General features: G+C 40.4%; 1 protein-coding gene across 1 annotated transcript in view; it reads right to left on the bottom strand.

Annotated features, from left to right (window-relative positions):
- The window catches only part of baz1a (bromodomain adjacent to zinc finger domain, 1A), a 64,168-nt gene extending 52,482 nt beyond the window's left edge, over positions 1-11,686 (bottom strand). Inside the window, exons 1-6 of the mRNA XM_048537922.2 lie at positions 11,453-11,686; positions 10,950-11,086; positions 7,233-7,511; positions 5,009-5,167; positions 1,727-1,825; positions 1,351-1,438 (exon numbers count right to left, since the gene is read on the bottom strand). Of these exons, the coding sequence (XP_048393879.1) occupies positions 1,351-1,438; positions 1,727-1,825; positions 5,009-5,167; positions 7,233-7,511; positions 10,950-11,062 (738 nt within the window). The 5' untranslated portion in view covers positions 11,063-11,086; positions 11,453-11,686. The remainder of the gene's footprint in view (positions 1-1,350; positions 1,439-1,726; positions 1,826-5,008; positions 5,168-7,232; positions 7,512-10,949; positions 11,087-11,452) is intronic.
- Positions 11,687-22,682: the final 10,996 nt, after the last annotated feature.

Here is a 22,682-nt window from a genome sequence, read left to right as displayed (position 1 = left end):
GCTAAATGTAGCCATGACAGGATCTGTGATGGAAGGAGATATCTGTCCTACTTAACGTATTCTCACCTAGCAGCTCAAGTGCTTCATACCTAATTTACTAATAAAACACTTCTTGTTGGAGAGGGATCAATGACAAGGGGACAACTCAAAACACATTAACAAGTCTCAATGACAAACAAAAACCCTGTGAAATCCCAAGAATTGCCCAGTGTTGGCACTGTGGTTGACACTCACTCCATGAACAAATGAAAGATTTCACCTGGAGGCGTGAGAGGCAATGATACTCTAAAAAGGAGTCACAATGTTATCACAACAAGAGAACTGCCTACCCAAAAAAATTGAGTCAAATCACCCAGAGCTGATGGGGAAACTGGGAGTTGGTGCAAACTAAGTGCAGGTAGAGATTTAGTTTGGTACAAGTTTGAGGTGCTGGAGGTGAGAAACCAGCCAGGAGATAGTGGGCAAATAACCAAACAGATTATAAAGACATTTGTTAGGGTTTCAGGAAAGCAAGGAGACAGGAGATGCTGAATTAGTATAAACCAAAATTTTGCCTCCTGTTGGCAGAGTTAGTGAACCTCCTGTGTTGACACATCTGAGACTTCATGCATATATTTAACTCTACTGGTCAGAGTGTTATAAAGACACCAGATTTAAAATTATTAGAAGATAGATTAATGAAATAAATTGATTTTATTTCATACTAGAGCTTAGGAGTAAACTGAACACATTACCATGCAGCCTTTAAAAGAGTCAGACATAAACAAGATGAACATGAATTAAAAAGGTCAGTACAGACAGAAAGCTTCCAAGACAAGGTTAGGGTCAACCGATCTGGAGTGGAGTTAGCATTGCCAGAGTGTCAAAATTTCTTCTTGTGAGCAAAGTTTCAAATGATTCAACGTAGCATCCATTTTGTGACTAAATTTAGTCTTAAATATCTTTATGAACGATCAAGCTCCCACTCCATCTAGTGGTTAAATATAGTATCATAACCAAGGGATCCAAGGCGTCCACATAGGAACAGATAAAAAGGAGGCAGCTGCAGGGACTCCAAGCTGACAGTGGACATTGGTCTACAAATTCCCAGAAATGGGGAGACAGAAACATACATACAACAACTGATCTGGGAGGCAGACTTGATTAAAATTTTCCAGTTTGCAGCACAGCTACAAGCAACACCTTGCCTTTATATTTGCTTACAACTTGTTCCATCTATAACTTTTCCAATTCTGACAAAACATCATTAACTTGAAACTTGAATAAGAGCTCATCTTATTTTTAAACAAACTAAGAAGTTTGTCGTCAAGCTATTCATGGTTGTCAGAACCTGTTAATGATTAATCTTACCTTAACTTTCAGCATCCCATGTCTCAACTCACAATGCTGTTTAAGAAAGAGCTTCAGTTTGTCTTGGGAATACTGATGTTTCTTGCGACTGTAAAATGTAATGCAAACCCAAAATGATACTGCATGTGTGTATATGTACATACATCTTACATAGAAATCTTGTTATTTAAATTCTAAACGTTTACTACAAACCATATTGAAAAGGCCACATTCACATAGGTCTGCCTCCTTGCCTTAGCCAGTTTGATTTTGACAGGTGCCCCATCAAGATACATAATCAATAGGCCTCAAAACAAGAGAATCTGCTGATACTTTTTTGTGCATGACGACGACTAATCATAATATTCCTCACAAACAGGCTTTCAATAATACTTACCTCATTTGAGCAGCTTTAATAATGATATCATTTCCTTCAGCTTTCAGAGGTCGCACCTTGTATTTAAATAAACTTACATCAATTTTGGTTCTCTTTTTCCTGGAAATAAAAAAAGATTGGATATCAAACAAACCAGTTGAGCAATATTGGATATAGCTGATTCACTGAGTTGTTCAATTTCAACATGTAAAAATCATTGTTACATGTGAAGCGACAAGTGAGTCCAGAAAAAGCTAAATTTTTTTTTAATACGGTAGTCCATTTGCCTTGTTGGCTAATCTACGGCTGATAGACAAAAGCTTACATAAGTAATTCTGTTATTGTATAGGCACACAGTTATTAAATTATACACATGTGGACTTCTAAGTGCAGTAAAGACCTTAAACGACGCAGTTTTTTTTTTAAAAAAGTAATTGTCCAGTTTACATCCAATTGCAAACATGCCATGCCCTGCAGCTCCTAATGGTCAAACACTGGAGCCATTTGGCCCACAGCACAGGAGATCTGAAATTCTAACAGTGTAAATTTAACCATGCATTTCGTGGACCCAGGTTTGTTCTCAGTGAATGTGTAATGAAGAAAAGCTATTTCAGCATAAGTCTCCCTCGCCTTGATTACTGCAAATTCACTCTAGGTGGGCTTCGTGATTTCCAGGAAGTTAGTTACCATTGTTAACTGCCCCCAAAGTCTATATTAAAACTAGCCAAAATTTGCAAACTGTACAATCACCATGAAAAAAAGAGTTATCGACTGAAGTGAAATTAAAAAGACTAGTGAAATCAAAAAAGGTCAATATGGTACCCTAAGACCTGTTAGTCCACAGTAAGTAAGTGAAGTACACTAAACAAGATTTTAATATTTAAAATGATCCATCATGAAAAACAGGTTCAGAGACAGGTACAATGATAACATTGAAAAGGCATCTGGATGGCTATAGGGGTCTAGGTCAGATTGTTATGTCTGGTCAACAGACAGGTTGGACACAAGGGTCTGTTTCTATGCTGTGACTCGCTATTCAACCAAGAACATTATGAAAGTAGAAACATGCATAATTGTAATTATATCTACAATAACCCAATTCCTCCATCAACCCGTGTGTTTGAATATAAGAAAAGCCACAAGTAATTTGAATCAGCACCATCCATCAGTTCTGCTTGTTGTCTCAAAATGTCAACTTGTATAAATCATAAATTTATGAAATCAGATGCCTAAAATATGTTCAATGACAAACCTTGAAGACAAGTGCAAATTATGACAGTGTACATGGTATATTCTTCACAGACACACACCCGTGGAAATAGTGAGTGTGATAAGTTCCATTTAAAATGGATGAAAAACTGTTCAAAGCAACTCAAAAAAGACAACAGATGCAAGATAGATGGGTGAAAAAGGCAGGAGTCAGGCCCAAGTGGTAACTATGTTATCAAATAAACTAATGGAGCAAAAAATGCACACACTTGACTGAATAGACTGATAGCTGTGCAAACTGTGTGGGGCAGGGGAGGCAAGTTTACCAAGATATTAAAACTGCTCATAGTTAGATACAATCCCATACTGTCAGGGTGCAAACTCTATTTTCCAGGAGTCTGTGGGCTGGATACAGCAACAGAGACAAAGAAAATATAGCCCAGATCAAGTTGGGCGAAAGAAACCTGGAATAATTCTCCAACGCCCAACAGTCAAACACGTCACCATTATATACCTCTTGTGCATTCATACTGAACAGGGTCGCCCAGCTCCTAAACAGTGAATCCATACTCTTTATGATAGCCAGCAACTTCAAAATTCTATTGGACCTCTGAAAAGTAAACTTGGCTGACTCTGAAGTACCTCTCCTTTGCTTTCCTAACAGAGTTAAAAATCAGTTTCTCAGAGTGTCATGGTGCCCCATTTGGTCAATGGGTTGGAGAAAGGTCCATATAACGAGGCTGACATCTGCAGATAGATAATAATCACAATAAAAGCAATATAGGAGCAAACCCAACTGTCTTTCAAAGCAGCTAGCCAATTAAACTTTCTCCCATGCCCTTTTCCATCCTCCATATTTTAGTCAATTTTCTTTAAGAGGACAATTTGTTTCCATCTGTCTATCAAGCAATGCATTCCAGATCAAACTACATTTCACTTTTGGCTACTTCACCCATCACTCTGCAATGAGTTATAGAGGCAGAGATATACAGCACGGAAACAGACAATTTGGTCGAACTCATCCTTGCCAAACAGGTATCTTAATTGCCATTTGCCAGCATCTGACCCATATCCCTCTTAAACCATTCCGATTCACGTACCATCCAGATGCCTTTCAAATGTTGTAGTTCTACCAGCCTCCACCACTTCCTATGGCAGCTCATTCCATACATGCACCAGCCTGTGAGAAAGTTGTACCCCCCTCAGGTTTCTTGTATATCTTACCCTCTTACCTTAAACCACTGCCCTTGAGTTTTTGACGACTATCACCCCAGGGAAAAGATATTGTTTATTCACCCTTAGTATACCTCTCATGACTTATAAACCAAGGTCATCCCTCAGCCTCCAACATTTCAGGGAAAGTAGCTTCCTATACCTCAAATCCTCAAACCCTGGCAACATCCTTCTAAATTATTTCTGAATCCTTTCAAATTTCACAACACCCTTCCTTTACCAGGGAGACCAGAATTGCACGTTTATTTACACCAATTTTCCTAAATTAAGTGATAAGAGGTAAGCTAAACAAAATTAAACTGAAAATCATTAACTAGAAATCAAGAAAGGCCTACATGGAAAGTTTGAACATAACAGTTTGTTTCACAATTCAACTGCCATAACCAAAAATAGCTGATCCATACAGATCAATCTACCTTAAGACAAATGGAAGTCATAAGGAAAGAATAAAAAGGCCAGCCTAATAAAATGGTGTGAAAGTAACTCATCTGTAATTCGCAAACGTAAAATAAAAGTCAAGATTTTCACTTCAAGCAAGATAAAGGCACCTTTTTCAAAGATAAAAACATCATACTGCTCAAGTGGCTGCACTATGGGCACATGCTAACATTTAAACAACATTTTGAAAACAGATTATTTTAAATTTCATTAGAGACCTGCTTGTAAAATTCAAGCTGATTTGTGGCCTAACCAGAAGTCCTGTCTTTTCGTTTGTGGAAGACTTATGCTTCTTCCTATTATGCTTCCAATCAATCGTCATCTTTCTCAAACATCTTTGTGCTGGCTTTACAGTGCCTGTAGAAGTGGCAAAGTTTTAATAAAGAAATTGTACCTAATGACATGACCAAAGTAAATATTTACCCAATTGACACAGAAGATGCAGAGCTTTTGGACTGCTCTTCATTATCACTTTCATCACTAATGACAATAACCACATCTTCGGCTCTGCTGCTTATGTGTCCATTAGCAGTTCCATTTTGTAATGGTGGGGTCAGAACTTCCAAAATCTTGCATGCTTGCCTAACAAAATAAAAGATTTTGATTCAGCTTTAAAACAGACCAGATTTCCTTTCAAGCATCAGATCATCACTGGATGTAAAGCTGTACTGAGTTTCATACATAATGTGTTGCTGGTTTTCAGTTCCTCAGGAATTGCATATATATTACACATTACATGACCAAACATTCTAAAGCAGTTTAGTGATATTTCTGAAGTACAGTAACACAATCAATACCAATTTGGACAAAGGAAGGATGTATGTACAAGAAGCAACACCAAGACCCAATAATCTGTCTTTGAAGTGATGTGGACAATGGCATAAACGTTTTTGCTTCTGTGAAACTAGCTCCCTGGATTTTAATTTTTAAAAAAAAACAAACATTCACTTGAGTTTTGACATGGTTACAGCTCAAAATTGCATCCAAAACACTGCAGTGTACCCTGTATACTTATGCTCAACAACCACATGCTGTCAATGCTCTGATCAAGATAAATGAAAGTCATATTCTTAAATATTTAAAGACAATGTGAAGTTAAACACTTACACTCAGGCTTCAAAACAAATTCAGTTCACAAGTTACGCATGCTTTCCCATTCTCCTCTCCCTCTCAGTCGCACAGCGCTCAGCGCCACAGATTTGGGAGTCTTCTTTGCTGTGCCATACTGGGTAGCAGCTTGGAGCCTCTTTCTTTGGAAAATGTCCCAAGTAGTTACTCCAGTGCTGCACACACTGCAAAGGGCTCAGCTTAAATTCAGTGACTCCCATTTGTACAATTCTCTGCTTATCCAGATCTCACAGGCCTCCTGCATTTTTTGGTGATAGCATTCTAAATAAACCTATTAGCCACAAAGGTGGGACAGAAATGGCACCTAATTGGAGAAGCCCCTCAGATCCTCCAGTTCTTGCCTGAACTAGGACCCCTTTCACAGATCACCTCTTAGCCTGTTGACCACCTGATCTGGTAGAACAAAATCAACACTCTCCCCAGCAATTTGCTTCCACGACCATGTGTTTTAACAAACAGATGTTACATAAGCCCCCAAAATTATTGTTTTCAAACACAGTTCTAAAAAATGTAAGCAGTAATTTCAATAGCTATGATTATGGCATCTGATTTCACAGCAGCACACATTTTTGATCTTCCGAATTAACTAGCTTACATACTACACACTAAAGACAACATGAAGATCAGTGCTTTCATGTTCCCCCCTTTTAGTTTGTTTTAAAAAGGAGGCAAATATCTAAGTCATGAAAGGAACCAATAACAACTTCAAAAGCCTTTTAGGGTGTGTTGCAAAAAGTGCTGACAACCTCAAATTGTTCCAAATCATATAGTCAAACTCCTTCGGAAGTAGAACGAATGCAAGACAGCCAATCAGCAAAGCGTCCAGTTTATCTATTGGTAGTCATGTTGCTTAACGGATAATTACCAGTCAAGACATCAGGATGTCACCTGATTTTCTTTTATATTGTTACAGGATTTCAAGTGTACAGACAGCACTCAAGTTCAGCATTTCATCTGAAAAAGGTAACACTTGGAGCTGTCCAGCACTGTGCCTACTGCACTGGAATAACATTATTCCTTGCTTGACCATTTAACTCAGGAGCAAAGTGTAGTGTAGACTGCATCTTCTTTAACAGGGGACACCATCGGAGATACCAAACTAGAACAGTTAGTATTCATATTCTGGTCTGTTCAAAGCTAGTGGTTTGCAGTTCTAACATTCAGGAATAGCTACAGCCTTGAAAATAAGTAAAAGACTCAAAAAAGAAAAAATCCATTATGTCCACCGTCATTAAACGAGCTGAAAATGCAAGAACGAATGTCAGGTATAGAGTATTGACAGACATGAACAAGACATTCAGTTGAGAACCTATCAACATTTAAATAAAAATCTCACACAACTCACTTCAGTTGTGGTCATTGTTACTTAGGATAAAAATTATTCCAGGCACAGATAGGTTAATGCAATGCAAGGTAGTATTGAGCTCACATGTTAAAGTAAGAAAAAAAGCAAAAATACAAAGTTATCCTTTTAAACACAGAAACTGTGACCTTCTACCATGCCTTCAGGAAAACTTACTTGAGACCACTATTACTGGTTACTTCCACAATCTCTCCAGCAAAGTATCGATCTTTAGTATAAGCGTGGAGATCATCACACAGTTCATGGAGACGTGAGCAACAAGCAAGAGTTGTCAAGTGAAGGATGGGCACCACCAATGGCTCAGGAAAATTTTGCAGGTTCTGTCTCGCCTTGTTTTCTGACTCAAGTGCTTCCTGGTAAGTCAGACCTGGTTTGCCAGTAATAGCACAGCTCCACACTAAACTGTTGCAAAGTATAGTTCTTTCAAAAAAGTCACTGCAAAGAAGAAAACAAATATATATATGTCTGTGTGTGTGTGAAATGTAGCAGTAAAAAGGACCATTAAACTTTCAAACAAGTTACTGGAAGTGATTCTCAATCTAGAATGGAAATTTGATTTTACATCAATTGTAATTTGGACTTGTCATTTAAGAAATCAAACTCAGTTGCAGTGATCGTAGTTAGCAATTTAATTGTGTGGAGGGCCTGTGTGGAGTGATTTGGATGCTAAATTAAAGGGAATCAGACTTACCTTTAAAAGGAACCACTTTACTGTATCAAAAGCACAATAGTTTTAAGTTAAGCATTTTTAAGCTTCGCCAGCTCTATTCAAGCTTCCCTCTGACAGTAAATAAAAACAAAGTGACAAAAAAATAAAGTAGCATGCCATATTTTAATTCTGTATATTAGGTCTGTAACCCAGAAGAATTCATTGTATCAAATGAATTCCAAGCCTATGAACTGTACTAGTAAAGCAGCCAGACAGGTTGGCATGATTAAAGAATACACATGTTGGGGTTTATTGATAAAGGCAAGGAGGTTACATTGTCCTGATAATTCAGTTTAAGTTGTAGTATTACATAAAGCTCTGGGCAGAACAGAGTTACAGAAGAATCTGAGGATGGTCAGTTTCATTCAGAAAGATTGACTGGTGTGGTGAGATTAGCATTTTTTCTTGAAGAGAAGGCAGGGAGAAGATTTAACAGAGGTATGCAAAACCATGCAGGAGGGGACTGGGTAGAGTTCAAAGCAGAAACTATTACCATTCATGAAAACCAAGATTGAGGAGGACAAACAGATTATGCCTTTGTAAGAGCAGTAAGGAAAAAAAACACAAATTTTCGATACACAATGAACTGACAGTAAATGCACTGCAGACATTTTAATCAAGCATTCAAAAATTGAATTAAAAACTTATTTGACAAGCAACTCAAGCGTAGAGAGAGATGGCACATGATAGGCAGCATGTAGATCACTTTTGAGAGCGGGTGCAGACATGATGGGCCAAATGGCTTCCTTCTCCACTGAAGAACAATGGAGGCAGGTTGTCTTTTAATTTGTATAGCAAAATAAAGCTGCTGTTCCAGAAAGCTATAATTCCTCAAATTAAATGAAGTTTTAAAACAATTACTGCTTTTATATTCAAACACATTTCTAAAGAAACAGAAACAAAAAAAAATGTATTTACATTGCACAATTACTGAGAGCTAAGCACGATATCGAAAATGCTTTATCTCAGCAGTGACAGAAAATACATCAAGCACAAGACTTTTTAAACTTCAATGGTACTTCCAGAAATATCTGGTCCATAAAATATGGTTATTTCTTGGCACATTAGTGAATTAACTTGCGACACCCTAAAAGGGTAATTTAGTTTCTTTGATGCGTCCATAGCTTACTCAACTAAGATTAAAATGATTTCCTTCTGAACATGAAATCTCAGCATTGTGGTGGCCTTCAATCAGCATACACTGATACATTGTGACAAGATGGCCATCCATGGAGAGAATTACAGGCACAAACTCATTTTTCCCTTCATTGTGGAGCAACATTAGATATAGAAAACAACATGCCCAGCAAACTACACAGTTTTTCTTGGCATGTGGTGTCTATTGTATTAGCTCGTGTGACAATCTACCTCCATGAACACAGGATATTCATAGTGATCAACTGACACCAAGTGGCAGGTATACAAATACGGCAATTTTTTGAAATATTTCTCAATTCTTTACACCAAAGCACGAACACCAAAAGGTAAGGCTAAATTTTACTTCCCCATCAGACTAGCCACATAAGTAAGAGAGGTCAAAGACAGAGGCCTGCAGAAGTAACTCACCTAACTTCCTATTTGCAGGGCACAAATCAGGAGTGTGAAAGAATACTTGTCACTTGTCCAGATAAGCACAGCTCCAACAAGTTGTTCAATATCATACTGGACAAAGGAACCCATCCACTGCTAATGCTCAGATGTAGCCATGTGCTTCGTATAAGAGATATATCAGAGCAACGAATCACACTGCGTTTGACTGAAACTTCCAAATGCACAGGGTGTAGCACCTAGAAGAGTGGCAGATTGGTAGCAAGACCATCAAGATTCCAAACCCTGTCCCCACTCTAAACCAACACTCCTTACTGTATAGGCGATAATAATAACTGCAGATACTGGAAGTGAGTCCATACAGCGTTGAGCTGGGGAAACACTGGTCATGCAGCAGAGAAACAGGAAAGTGGACCCTTCATCAGGACTCTAAGTCAAGATTGTCCAGCTCCACCATACTGTATCTTTAAAAGAAAAATATAGCAAGTGATCCAAATCCTGGAACTTCCTAATGGCACTGGCACGTACCTACACCATATGAACCCTTTGTGGTGTGAGAAATGTAAATGTTGGCTTTACCAGCAAGGTCCACACCATATTAACGAATTAGAATGCTCAGAAATAATTTCTGTAACCAATAATACTTCAAGAGCATCACAAAAACGAGCGGTGGTGTTCATTAACATTAGGCAAAAATTTATTGCTTGGAAATATGTGGCGACTTTCATGTATTCCAGCATTGGGTAATTCAGTTATTCCCAGTTTGTAATGCGTTCCATTAAGTGCCTGCCTTGTAATCGTTTCAGTCACCTCGCTCTTGGAGTGCTTTTCCATTACACTTGAGGTAACTGCAATCCGCACGTTATACAGGGTTTCGAAAAGTTAAAGCAAGAAGATAACCACGAATTAATTCGTCATTCGACTAATAAAAAGTGTGAAGATATCTTCAAGTTCCGTACGCCTGTGATGCTTATAATTAAACAGGCTCGGTTTCTCCAAACCAGGCCCATCACTGACTCCGTGTACAAAAGAGACAATGTTCGGATAAGCATCAAAACAGCCCACGCTCTCCACACGTCGCGCACGAAACTCAAGTCTTATCCTCGCTGCGGAGATGCTCATTAAAAATCAAACCCAGACAGAGAAAACAAAAGCGAGGAAATAATAGAGGCGACATCCTCCGGACACCCCCAAAAACAGTTTATACAAATGACGTAAACGGGAACATCTCGGATCGAGCATGTGTGCGAGGAAAAAAAATACCAGCCGCCGGGGGTGTCTAAATAAATTTAGATTATCCAGCAGCACAAGGCCTACTCCAGTCCGCATTCGGCACGAGTTAGTTATTAGTTATTTGACAGCCCGCCACACGGGCACAAGGGAGAGAGGGAGAAACAGACTGTGTGGACAGCAGTGGAAGGCAACCAAAGTCCTCCTTCCATCCCCCACGCCCGCCGCCAAAGCCCGGGAGACAAACCCGGAGCCGTTAACGTTGCTTTCGAATCATAATTTGCCGATTTGAACGAAAATGAGGTAGTGCGCCCTTGTGCCGCTTCGGCGGCAGAGGAAATTCAGCGGACCCACTCCCAAAGCCCCGTCGCCAAACACCAACTCACTCGTAATTCCTGAAGATCTCGATGGTCATCCGACAGTAGAAAACTTCTTCGTCCGGCTTCAGGTCGGCCGGGGGTTTTTGTCTGACGAACGGTTTGCGATGGAGAAGCGGCATCCCCTTCCTCGGGCAGGCACAGCGCTGGCGGAGAGGGGTTCAAGAGACGCCAAGCAGCACCAGAGGAATCAAAGAGAAAGAGAAACACACACTCTTAATAATTACAAAGTACATGGAGTAGCTGCGGGCGGTCAAATCCAACACCGGCACGACAACGACTTCGCCGACAAACTTCAAACGCGTCCCCGGGATCCACGGCGGAAGCCCATCATTTACCGTTACTGTCGACCAGGGAAGCACGAGTCAACCGCGGCCCACAGTGTGCTCGAGAGCCGCTCTCTCTTTTACCGATAATATGTTGCCCAACCACCCCGTTTGCCCGCTTCCCCTCGCCACCCGCCCGCGTCCCAAACGCGGAACCACCCGCTCAAGTCACAGGGAAAGCCTTACCTGGTGTGTGTACGTATGCTGATAGGAAGTGGCCGGTAAATATTTGTCGGCTTTTTAAGTCTCTCTTTCCCCTCCTCCCTGAGCTTGAAGGCTGTGTTCCGGGGAGTCCGATCAGCCACTACTACCGGCTCCGTCCAGCGCCGCTTCCACTTCCTCTCGCCAGCCGCGGCTTCTCCCTCCGTCTGCTTCCCCTCTGCCGCTGCGCCTGCGTCCCACTCGAAACGGCACGTTCTTCACGTCACAAGAGGTGGAACTCCACACCCAGCCACTCCACCCATTGGCACCCCCTTACCCGATACCTTCCTCCCATTGGCCCATCTCGCCCGACATCCACTCACCTATTGGCTCATCCTACCACGTATCCGCCCTTCCATTGGCTCATTTCGACACATTTCTATCCACCCATTGGCCTTGGTCCCTACATCACAATCACTATTGGTTGTCCCCTCCGACGCCAAAGCCTCGCTTCTCATTGAATCAGGCTAAATATTGTCACCAAAAACAGAACATACTCCTCCGTTTCCCATATGCTCCTTTCCACAACGCACACTTTCTCGGACTCTACCTAATGTTCCTTCTTTATCTCCCTGGTTCATTCTCTTTTTCGATAATACCTGCTGTCTCTCTCACGCATTCTGTTTCTGGCTCTGTTTTTCCGTTTCAAACTCTCTCTCAATTATGGAGTTTTTCCAATCATTTCGTTCTTGTTTTAGACTTCCAGCATCTGCAACGTTTCACTTTCGTACAGATTTGTTTTCCTTCAGACAGTATCATTTCTGTACCATTTGGTCATTTGTTTTGTCCTCTGCTTTTTTTCATGCTCTTTACAACTTTTCTTACTCCGAAACAAAAACCGTTCTGAGGAAGGGTCACTCGACCCGAAAGATCACCTCTGTTTCTCTGCACAGTTGCTGCCAGGCCTGCCGAACTTTTCCAGCAATTTCTGGTATTGTTTCTGATTTAAAGATCTTCAGTTCTTTCGGCTTACTTCGATCCCTGTCAACTTAGGGTCTTGTAGGTTGACGTCTTTGTATCGTTGATGTGGGTGTCCAGTTGCTTCACGCAGATAGCAAACTCGCCGAAAGTTTGTCTGTGCAAATGAAGTTCCATTCGTTTGGTTCAGGTGACCCAGCAATCTAAGAGGGGACACATGCTGAGGATCCTTGCATCTTGGTGTTGCTGTGTTTGGCATTGTCTTGGTAAGACATGCCCAAAATTTCTCTAAAATTGCAGGGAAGGAAGCTGTTCAATGGCTTTTCTTCGCTTGCACATATTTTCCATGCTTCATGACTGAAAAGCCAAGTGAGACTGTACTTCAAATTACTTTTCTCTTAGTTTCACAATTGCCTTCGCAGTTTATGACGACGATGGCCTTGGAAGTTTTGGTATTGACTCGGAAGGAAATCAAGACGTTGGTTGGTAATTGTTGATTCAGGGTAGGTGAAGCTGTTGCTAATCTCTAAAGTGAGGAAGTCAATATTGATGACGATGGACTCTATGCATGATTTTGACCTTCCTGATGCAGGTTATAATCCAACCCCTCTGCAGTGTCTGGGAGAGCCAATTTATAAGCTGTTGGAGCTAACTTCAGGATGGGATGCTAATGAGGCATCATCAACAAACAGCAATTCGTGAACTAGGATGTTATGCATTTTGGGATTGGCATGTAGGCTTATCAATTCAGACAATCTGCTCTGGCATGCAGATAGACATCCTCATTTGTATAGCGAAAGCGTACAATATGTAGCATGGAGGAAAACATACTAAAGAGAGTTGGTGTCAGGATGCAGTTCTGTTTCACCGTGCTGCTGATTTCAAAGCCAAACATTGCTCCACTGTAACTGACAAATGTGTGTACATTCTTGTGGAAAGAAATTAAGGAGTCCAAGAAATCAATCTTCTGCAGTTTAAGAATCTTCGTCTTTGTTGACTAAGTTGAAGGTCTTGATGAGTTGTGTGAAATCAGTTTAGAGTGATCTGCACTTTCGGAGCACTTATTCTGCAACTGCCCAAGACAGAAAATCGTGACACCACAGTGAGACTCAGTTTAGGTATGTGATGTCAGACTCTGCAATCTGGCCACAATAATGATCTTTGCCACAATATTTCACGAGGAGATGCCTTGGTAATTGGTGCAATCAAGACAATTCTTCTTGTTTTTGACCCAAACTATTTTGTATTAATGCATGTCTTGAGACAGAACTCTTTCTTTCCAGCAGAGACACATTACATAGAGGTCCTGCAGCAGTACTAGTTTTTCAAGTTGGATGACATAAGGTGGAATGAAATGACATCCTAGAGCTTTACTGCTGCCAAGAAAGTCAATGGTCCTGTTGAACTCTTCGATGGTGAGTTTGCTGTCCAGCATCTCTGACAGAAAAATCTGGAATAGTGCTGAGAGCTTTTATACAATACACAACATTGTCACTGCAAGAGTTTGAGATAGTGCTTCACCTACCTTTCTACATGCTTGCCAAGTTCAATGATGATCTGCCTGTCTTTGTGTTCACGGAAGTTGATTTGTTGTTCCTGGCTCTGTTGCTTTCTTGATTCATTCACGTCTCCAGTGTCTCCAGATCCAGTAGCACATTTTACACTTGTGCAGAGTTTCAGAGTATTAATTAGCACAGTGCCAAAATCCTGCTCAGACTTGATTTTGGCTGCTCTCAGATCATTTAGATTTTGTCTCCGACTTGGTTGTCGTTCATGAGGGCTATTTTCTTGGTTGCAGTAACTGGTGCTTTCAATTCAATTAGTCAGCATTTCTCTGATCTATTTTCCCATATGCAGTGAGTGCAGAGTTATAAACGGTGTTGGACAGATAATCCTACTTTGACCCTTGGACATTGTTGTCTGAAAGAGCCTGATAAATGGTATTGATCAGCTTGTGGGTCTTGAATGTATCAGCGATACACAAGATTTCATTTGAAGACAACGTTTCTGTCTGGTATGGTAAAGTTTCCTTGGCTTTTGTCTCTATGATCTTGCTACATGCCACAGTTGTCAGGGTTAGATTCAGCACTTGATAGTTAGAAATGATCATGAAGCTGTTGTGGATGTTAGGTCTGGTATTGATGAGATCTGACTGGTGTGAGTGGCACATTTTCAGACATCCCCAGAACAACTTGCGGAAAACTTTGGTCTGCCAATTCCCTGGTGCCCTAGCTCAGTTGGCTAGATGGCCAGTTTCCCTTCATAGTTTAGTGCACTGTAGAATGATTCAATTGCACTTGAGATGGGACAGAACAGATACACCACATGTTGCCTGGGTTGGATCATCTTAGCTGTGAAGAGATGTTGGATAAGCTTGGGTTGTTTGGAGCAGAGAAGCTTCAAAAGGAACATGACTGAGATGAATAAGATCACGGGGATATGGACAGGTTAGATAGAAAAGTTGCTTCCCCACTCAGAAGGTGATCTAGGTCTAAAATGCACTGCCAAGGAGGGTAATTGAGGCATCTAACTTCAAAACCTCTGTGCAGAGAAAGCAGAGTCAATATATTGAGACTAGTGACCCTTCGACCTGTTGAGATTCTCCTGCAATTTCTGTTCTTGTTTCAGCTTTCCAGCAACTGCAGTTCTTGGTTTTATTTTAGTGATACACAGCGAGTTTTGAGAAGATTTGTAGCTCAGGTTGAGGTTCTGGATGTGAGTTTGCTCACTGAGCTGGAAGGTTTGTTTTCAGACGTTTCGTCACCATTCTAGGTAACATCATCAGTGAGCCTCTGGTGAAGCGCTGGTGTTATGTCCCGCTTTCTATTTATCTGTTTAGGTTTCCTTTGGTTGGTGATGTCATTTCCTGTTCTTTTTCTCAGAGGAAGGTAGATAGGCTCCAAATCAATGTGTTTGTTGATGGAGTTCCGCTTGGAATGCCATGCTTCTCGGGATTCTCGTGCGTGTCTCTGTTTGGCTTGTCCTGGGATGGATGTGTTGTCCCAATCAAAGTGGTGTCCTTCCTCATCTCTATGTAAGGATACTAGTGATAGTGGATCATGTCTTTTTGTGCCTAGTTGATGTTCGTGTATCCTGGTGGCTAGCTTTCTGCCTGTTTGTCACAGTTCTTGCAAGGTATTTTGTAAATGACGTTTGTTTTGCTTGTTGTCTGTATAGGGTCTTTTAAGTTCATTAGCTGCTGTTTTAGTGTGTTGGTGGGTTTGTGGGCTACCGTGATGCCAAGAGGTCTGAGTAGTCTGGCAGTCATTTCCAAAATGTCTTTGATGTAGGGGAGAGTGGTTATGGTTTCTGGGCACGTTTTGTCTGTTTGTTTGGGTTTGTTGCTGAGAAATCGGCGGACGGTGTTCATTAGTGATCCATGTATAATGTCCTTTAAGCCCTGCAGAAAAGGAGATGGCAGATCCTGTTGGATGGTTCCCTGAGCAGGCTATCAAAATCATTGGAAAAATGCCTCATTGCCAAAACTTTCAAATAAGCTCTAACAGAGTTTGGCGAGAAAGAAAGGCACACCCCACTTTCCTGCATGTCTGGTGTCTTATCCCTTCTGCTCATTACTTGGAGGTTATCCACCTTCTACTGGAATATCACAGTTTATCCCCCTGATTACAGTCAAAACAAATATTCCAATTTATGCCTAAAAATACTATTTTACAATTTTACTTACATCTGAAATTAGCCTTTGAATAGATGGGATAGGCTGATTTCTATTCTGTTTTTGATGCACAATCTGACTTTACTGCGTTCTGGAACTTTTCTTGGGACAGCTGTCATCACACGAGGCCGATACATTTCTGAATATGTTATAATTAACTTTTGTGCTGAACATGGTTATAGGTATTGTCGTGTTTAATGCAGAATATTTGAGTTGTCGCTTCCTCCGTTAAGTCAAGGAAGTTAATTTGTAAGGATCTTCCTCTGAGAAATCCATGTTGATTGCTGCTTATTTAGTTTTTATACAATGGTAGAATTGTTCCAACACAAAAAGAAGCCATTGGGCCTGCAGTGTCTATGCAGCTGAGCCAGTAACATTCCTCTGCCTTTGCCCTGTGGTCCAGCAAATTGTTTTGCAGATAATTATCCAATTCCTTTTTGAATGTCACAGTTATGTCCATCTCCCTGACATTCTTGGGCTTTGCATTCTGCATCACAACTAGTCTTGGTGTAAAAAGCTTTTTTCTCCGGTTACTGTTGATTCCTTTAGTGACTCACCTTAAATAAGTGTTCCCGGTTCTCAATCTTTCTGTAAATAGGAATGGTTTCTCCATCACTATTTGATCCAGACCCCTCCATGATTTTAACCATCTGTAACAACTTTCTCAACCATCTCTTTTTCAATAAGTGTCAGTTTTGCCAGTCCAATCTTATAACTGAAGTCTCTCTTTCCAGAAAAATTCTTGTTAATTTTTTTATACCCTTATTATTATACAGATAATTTCCAAATTAATTATAATAATAGATTTCTTTGTTTTCCTGGGGACTGAATTTCTCATGTGGTCCGACACTTTTAGTTGAATGCAAGCACTACTTTAATCAGTATGTAATCTGTGGACATCCTTTCCCACACTATGTCCAGTTACTCCCTCATGATTGCCAATGCAAGTCCCTTTCAGCATTCCAAGATAAACACTATCTACTTCTAGGAACTTGTTTTATCCTGTTTTTAAGATAATCTGGAACTTCTATTTCATTTAAATGAAAGCCATTGACTTGTTTAGCTGATCTGTTTGAGGAGAGCATGTTGCTTACATCTATTTAGGGTCAAACTGATTTTTAAAAATGCACCTAGTTCTAGCATGTATTTACCTGACATGCTCAGCATTATTTATGTATAGATGTTTGTCTTGTGTCATCCCCTTGCAATCTATTTGCTGTGAGTGTTTTTCATTTATTACTAGGTTATATATACATTAATCCTAGTCATGTGAAATGCTATTGTTCTGTGATTGGTCTCCTTAAAATATTTTATGATAAGATGATGACTGAGCTGAATTAATGATGAGTATGATAATGAAAAATGATGGCACTCAATTAATAGTTATCATCTGCCTATTTGTAATCATGAGTAATGTTATGACATAAATAAGTGACTGAAAGTAGAGAAGCAGAGATTTTTAAAGACTTGGAATTATCACAATAAGGGGCCCGTTTAAAGAAAGTTCAATAACTGTTCAAATTCAGCAAAAACTGAACACAACAACTTTGTGAGATAATGTAACTTTTCATGTTTGATTTTGAAATTATATCAATCACTAATTCATGTCTGTAACAAGTGTTTATTGATTTGATTGACAAGTCTCAACTTTATAACATACAATTTGTTCATTACATACAAGCATCTAATATGACTGACCACCAAAGAGAAACTAACTTTCAGGACAGTAGAATATATTGATATATACAGAACTTTAATAATTCTTAATACCAAAGGAGCTACTACAATCAAAGGAAGCATAAATACTCTATAAAGATGGTTGTAGTCTGCTGTTGGGTTTGTTGAAACAGTTACAACGATTATGTGGAATTTTCAACTGTCTCAATAACCGATAAATTTCCTGTTTCTAACATAGTATTTACTGGCAGAAACAGCTACAAAGACTGCTAGAGGTGGGTGAATTACTGCTCACTGTCATAAAATAGTGCATCATCTTTCAAATAACTATGAGCAAAACACATTTCATTTGAAACAAAAACAATCGTGTCATTAGGCCTCAGAATCTTGGAAGGAAAGCACAGAAGGAATCAATTTGGCCCAAGTCCATACTGGCTAAAAATGCATTATCCAGTCTATTTTTCAGCTTTTTCTCTGTAGCTCAGTAGGTTATGGCACATTTGAGAACATACTAGTAAGCTTTGTCCCTGACTGTTGCAGTCCCTGAAGTGTGTATACACCCGCAGTCCTGTTTGGAAGTTAGGTCCATGTTTTTGACTCAGTGACACTGGAGGAACAATGATAGAGTTAGTCAGGATGGTGTGTGGCTGGGAAACAACTTGCAGACTGAGCTTCCATATGTCAGCTACCCTTGTCCTTTGAGATAGTTGATGTTGTAGGTTTGCAATGTACTGTCAAAGGACCATTGGTAAGTTGCTACAGTGCATTAATTATGTACTGCTATCACTGGTGGAGGGAGTGAATGTTTAAGGGAATAATTTGGGTAGTGATCAAGTGGTCTGCTTTTTCCTAGATGGGTTCAAGTTTCTTGAGCGTTGTTACAGCTGTCTTCATTCAGACAAACAAAAGAACTTTATTACACGCCTGACTTGTGAGTTAAAGATGGTGGACAGGATTTGGGAGTTGAAAGGTGAGTTAACCATCCCAGAATTTGCAGCCTTTGCTTGATCTGATAGCGAGTCCAGTTATATTTCTGGTCAATAGTGACCAGCAAGATAAAGATGGTGCGTGACTCAGCAAAGATAATGTATTTGAATGCCAATGGGGCAATAATCTGATACTGTTTCATTGAATCTGGTCATTGCCTAACTCTTGTGTAACGTGACTGTTATTCACCACTTATCAGCACAAGCCTTTCCAGGTTTGTTGCACATGGACTATTGGAAGAATTGGCAATCAATCAGCATATAATTGACAGTGAACATTCCCTGGCTTTGTGAGGAAAGAAAGTCACTGACGATGGACGTTAAAATTAGTTGGCTTTGGATACTACTCTGAAGAATTCGTCCAGTAACATCCAGGGACATAGATACATTATTTCACATTTCTTTGGATTTCTGTCTACCTGATGAATCCAGACCACAGGAAACAGGAACAGGAATATGCTGTTCAGTGCCTTCGGTCTCCTTTGCTATTTGATAGCGTCACGTCTGATCTGACATTCCTCACATCCCTTTTTCTGTCTGTTCCCTGTAATGCCCGATTCCCCTACCTATCAACAGTCAGCCTTATGCATACACGAGGACTTCGGCCCCACAGGTCTCTGTGGCAACGAGTTCCAAAAATTCTCAACCTTCTGCAAGAGGAAGTTCTTTCTCATCTCAGTCTTAGGCGTCCCTTTATTCTGAGGATATGCTCTCTGACCATAATGCAGGAGCAGAATTAGTCCATTTGGCCCAGCGTGACTGTTTTGCCATTTGATCATGGCTGATATGTTTCTCAACCCCATTCTCCTGACTTCTGCCCATGACTTTTGACTCTTTTACCAATCAAGAACCTATCTATTTCCACTTTAAATACACTCAATTACTTGGCCCCTGTGGCCATGACGTTCAGAGATTAACCATTCTCTGGCTGAAGACATTCCTCTGCACCACCTCAGCCATTCACTCTGAGGCTGTGTCCTTGGATCCAGTTCTCTCCGGCTAAATAAGACATCTCCACATCCACTCTTTCCAGGCCTCTCAGTATTCTTAAAGTTTCAACCAGATCCCCCTTTATCCTTCTAAACTCCATCGAATACAGACCCCAGTCTCAAATGCTCCTCATATGACAAGCCCTTCATCCCAGGATCATTCTTGTAAACTTCCCTGGTCCTCTCTAATGCCAGCACATCCTTATTTAGATATGGTGGTCTGAACAGAGCCTTATACAGCCCCAGCAGTAGGTCCTTGCTTGTGTTCTAGTGCTCTTGAAATAAACCAAACCTGCATGTTAACCTTAGGAAAATCCTGAACTAGGAATCCATTTGTGCTTCAGACTTCCAAAGCTTTTCCCCGTGACAAAATAGTGTACACCTCTATTCCCACAAAAGTGCAAACCTCACACTTTCCCACATTGTATTTATTCAATTTTCCACTACTTTGACGACTCTCCTAGCTTTTCCAAGTCCGTCTACAAACTCTCTGCTTCCTCACCACAATCCGCCCCTCCACCTCATATGTGCTACCTTAGTAACAATGCCCTCAGTTCCTTTGCCCCAAAGCTGAATATATAACATGAATAGTGGTCCCAACTTGGACCCCTGTGGAACTCCAATATTCACCAGCTTCACCTAGTCTCTATCTTCTTATAGTCAGCCAATTCCCTATCCATGCCAGCACTTTCCCCCAACACCATGAGCTCTTGTCTTATTTAGTAGTCACCTGTACAGCACCTTGTCAAAAGCCTTCTGGAAATCCAAACAGATCACATCCAGTGGCTCTCCTTTATCTAACTTGCTCATTATCTTCTCAAAGAATTATAATAGATTTGTCAGATATGATGTCCCTAAACAAAACTGAGCTGACTCAGCCCTATTTTTCATTGCGTGTTCAAGCACTCCACAATCTCATCCTTGATAATGGACTCAAATCTTTTCAATGGCCGAGGTCAGGCAAACTGGTCTGTTGTTCCCTGTCTTCTGTCTCCCTTCTTTCTTAAACAGGACTATTATATTTTCCATTTTCCAGTCCTCTAGGACCCTCCTGACTCCAGTGATTCCAGAAGATCACGACTAATGCCTCTACAATTTCCTCAGGTATCTTCTTCAGATTGCTGGGGTGTCATCCATCTGGTCCAGGTGATTTATCCACTTTCAGATCTTCCAGATACTCCAATACCTTCTTAGTGATAGCCACTAAACTCACCTCTGCTCCCAACTCTCTAAGTTTTGGTATGTTGCTGGTGTCTTCCACTGTGAAAACTGATGCAAAGTACCTATTCAGTTCCTCTATCATTTCTTTACTCCTCATCACTAATTGTCAAGCCTCAATTTTCAATGTCCACTTTTTCCTCTATCCTACCTTTTAAATATCTTATAAAGATCTTGCAATTTTAAAAATATTTCTAGTTAGCTTACCCCCATATTTAACCTTCTCACCTTGTATTGATTTTCTATTTATCCTCTGCGGGTTTGTGAAGGCTTCCCACTAATCTTCAGCACATTGTTAGTCTTTTATTTTTATGACGTCCCTGACTTCCCATTGTAAGCCAGGGTTGCCTCATCCTCCTTTTACTATGCTTCTTCTTCCTTGGGCTGAATTTCTGCTGTGCCTCCCGAATTGCTACTCCAGTGTCTTCCCTATAGGCTCCCCTTTCAAACAACTCTGGCCAGCTACTCCCTCAAGCCTTTGTAATTCCCTTCACTCAATTGTAATACTGCTACAGTGTATTCCAACTTCTCACTCTCAAACTGCAAGGAAAATGCTGTCATATTATGGACACTGTCCCCTCCTTCACCTTAAGCTCCCTAATCATGGTTGCTTCATGGCACATGGCCAAATCTAGAACTGCTTGCTTCCAAGGGGGTTCTACCACAAATCACTCCAAAAACATCATCTCATGGATATTCCATGAAATCCTTTTCTTTGGATCTGTTACCCTTCTGATCTTCCCAGTCCACCTGCATACTGAAGTTAATAGTGCCTTCCTTGCACACTTTTTCTAACTTCTGATTTATTTTCTTCTTCACATCCTGACTACTGCTAGGAAGCTTGTACACAACTCCCATTGCTGGGAGTCAAACCATCCTGTCCCTGACCAGTGAGTGAACTGAAGGTACTTAATCTAAGACTGCATCTTGAAACATAGTGTCCATGTAACTTTTCCACTCCATGATGTGTTGCAGTGTATGACACTCATCAGATTCTTCATGCAATCAACGCTTGCTACAGGTGTGATCACAATGAATCACAGATAGTAGGAAAACTGCATTGGCAGTTCCTACTATCGCACAATGAATCACTGTTGCCTTCAATCTGAAAGTAATCTTGTCAAATTAGTAGTTATCGCTAACCAATGAACTTGCCGTATATCTGTGATGACACTCTTGTGCTGGGCTCCGATCCTGGACTTGATTTATCCTGTTAAAAAAAAAAGCCTGAGCCAAAGAAAAAGCAAAAAGCACCCCTCCCCTCTGCGTCAAATTCTCATGTAGCTTCTTAATTCTCCAAACTATCTTCCCTCTTGGGATCTGATCTCTCCTTCCTGACCAAAGCTTACTAATCTATCTGAAACTTCTGATCTGGCCCTATACTCTTCTATGAGGGGAAACATTCTCTCAGCTTTTACCTTTCCAAATCTGTTACGAATATTATATATTTCATTGAGATCAACTCTCATTCTTTTAAATTCCAATGAGTTGTCTCAACCTGTATAGCCTTTTATTTACAAGAAAATCGCTGCATATGTGAACTCATCCTTATGAAGCTTCTCTGAACTTCTTCCAAAGACATAATATCTTTCCTTAATAAGGAGACCAAAACTGCTCTCATTACTTCAGATGGGGTTCATCAGCATCTTGTACAGTTGATATCTTCCCAAGTCTACAACTTTCATCTTTACAAACTCTAAAAAGCAAAATATATTTGTACATATAAATAGCAATCTTGTGCATTATATTTGATG

Source organism: Stegostoma tigrinum, chromosome 10 (genome assembly GCF_030684315.1).
Source record: "Stegostoma tigrinum isolate sSteTig4 chromosome 10, sSteTig4.hap1, whole genome shotgun sequence".
Taxonomy (NCBI): domain Eukaryota; kingdom Metazoa; phylum Chordata; class Chondrichthyes; order Orectolobiformes; family Stegostomatidae; genus Stegostoma; species Stegostoma tigrinum.
The sequence above is the reverse complement of the archived record's forward strand: the minus strand, read 5'-3'. Positions and strand labels throughout refer to the sequence as shown.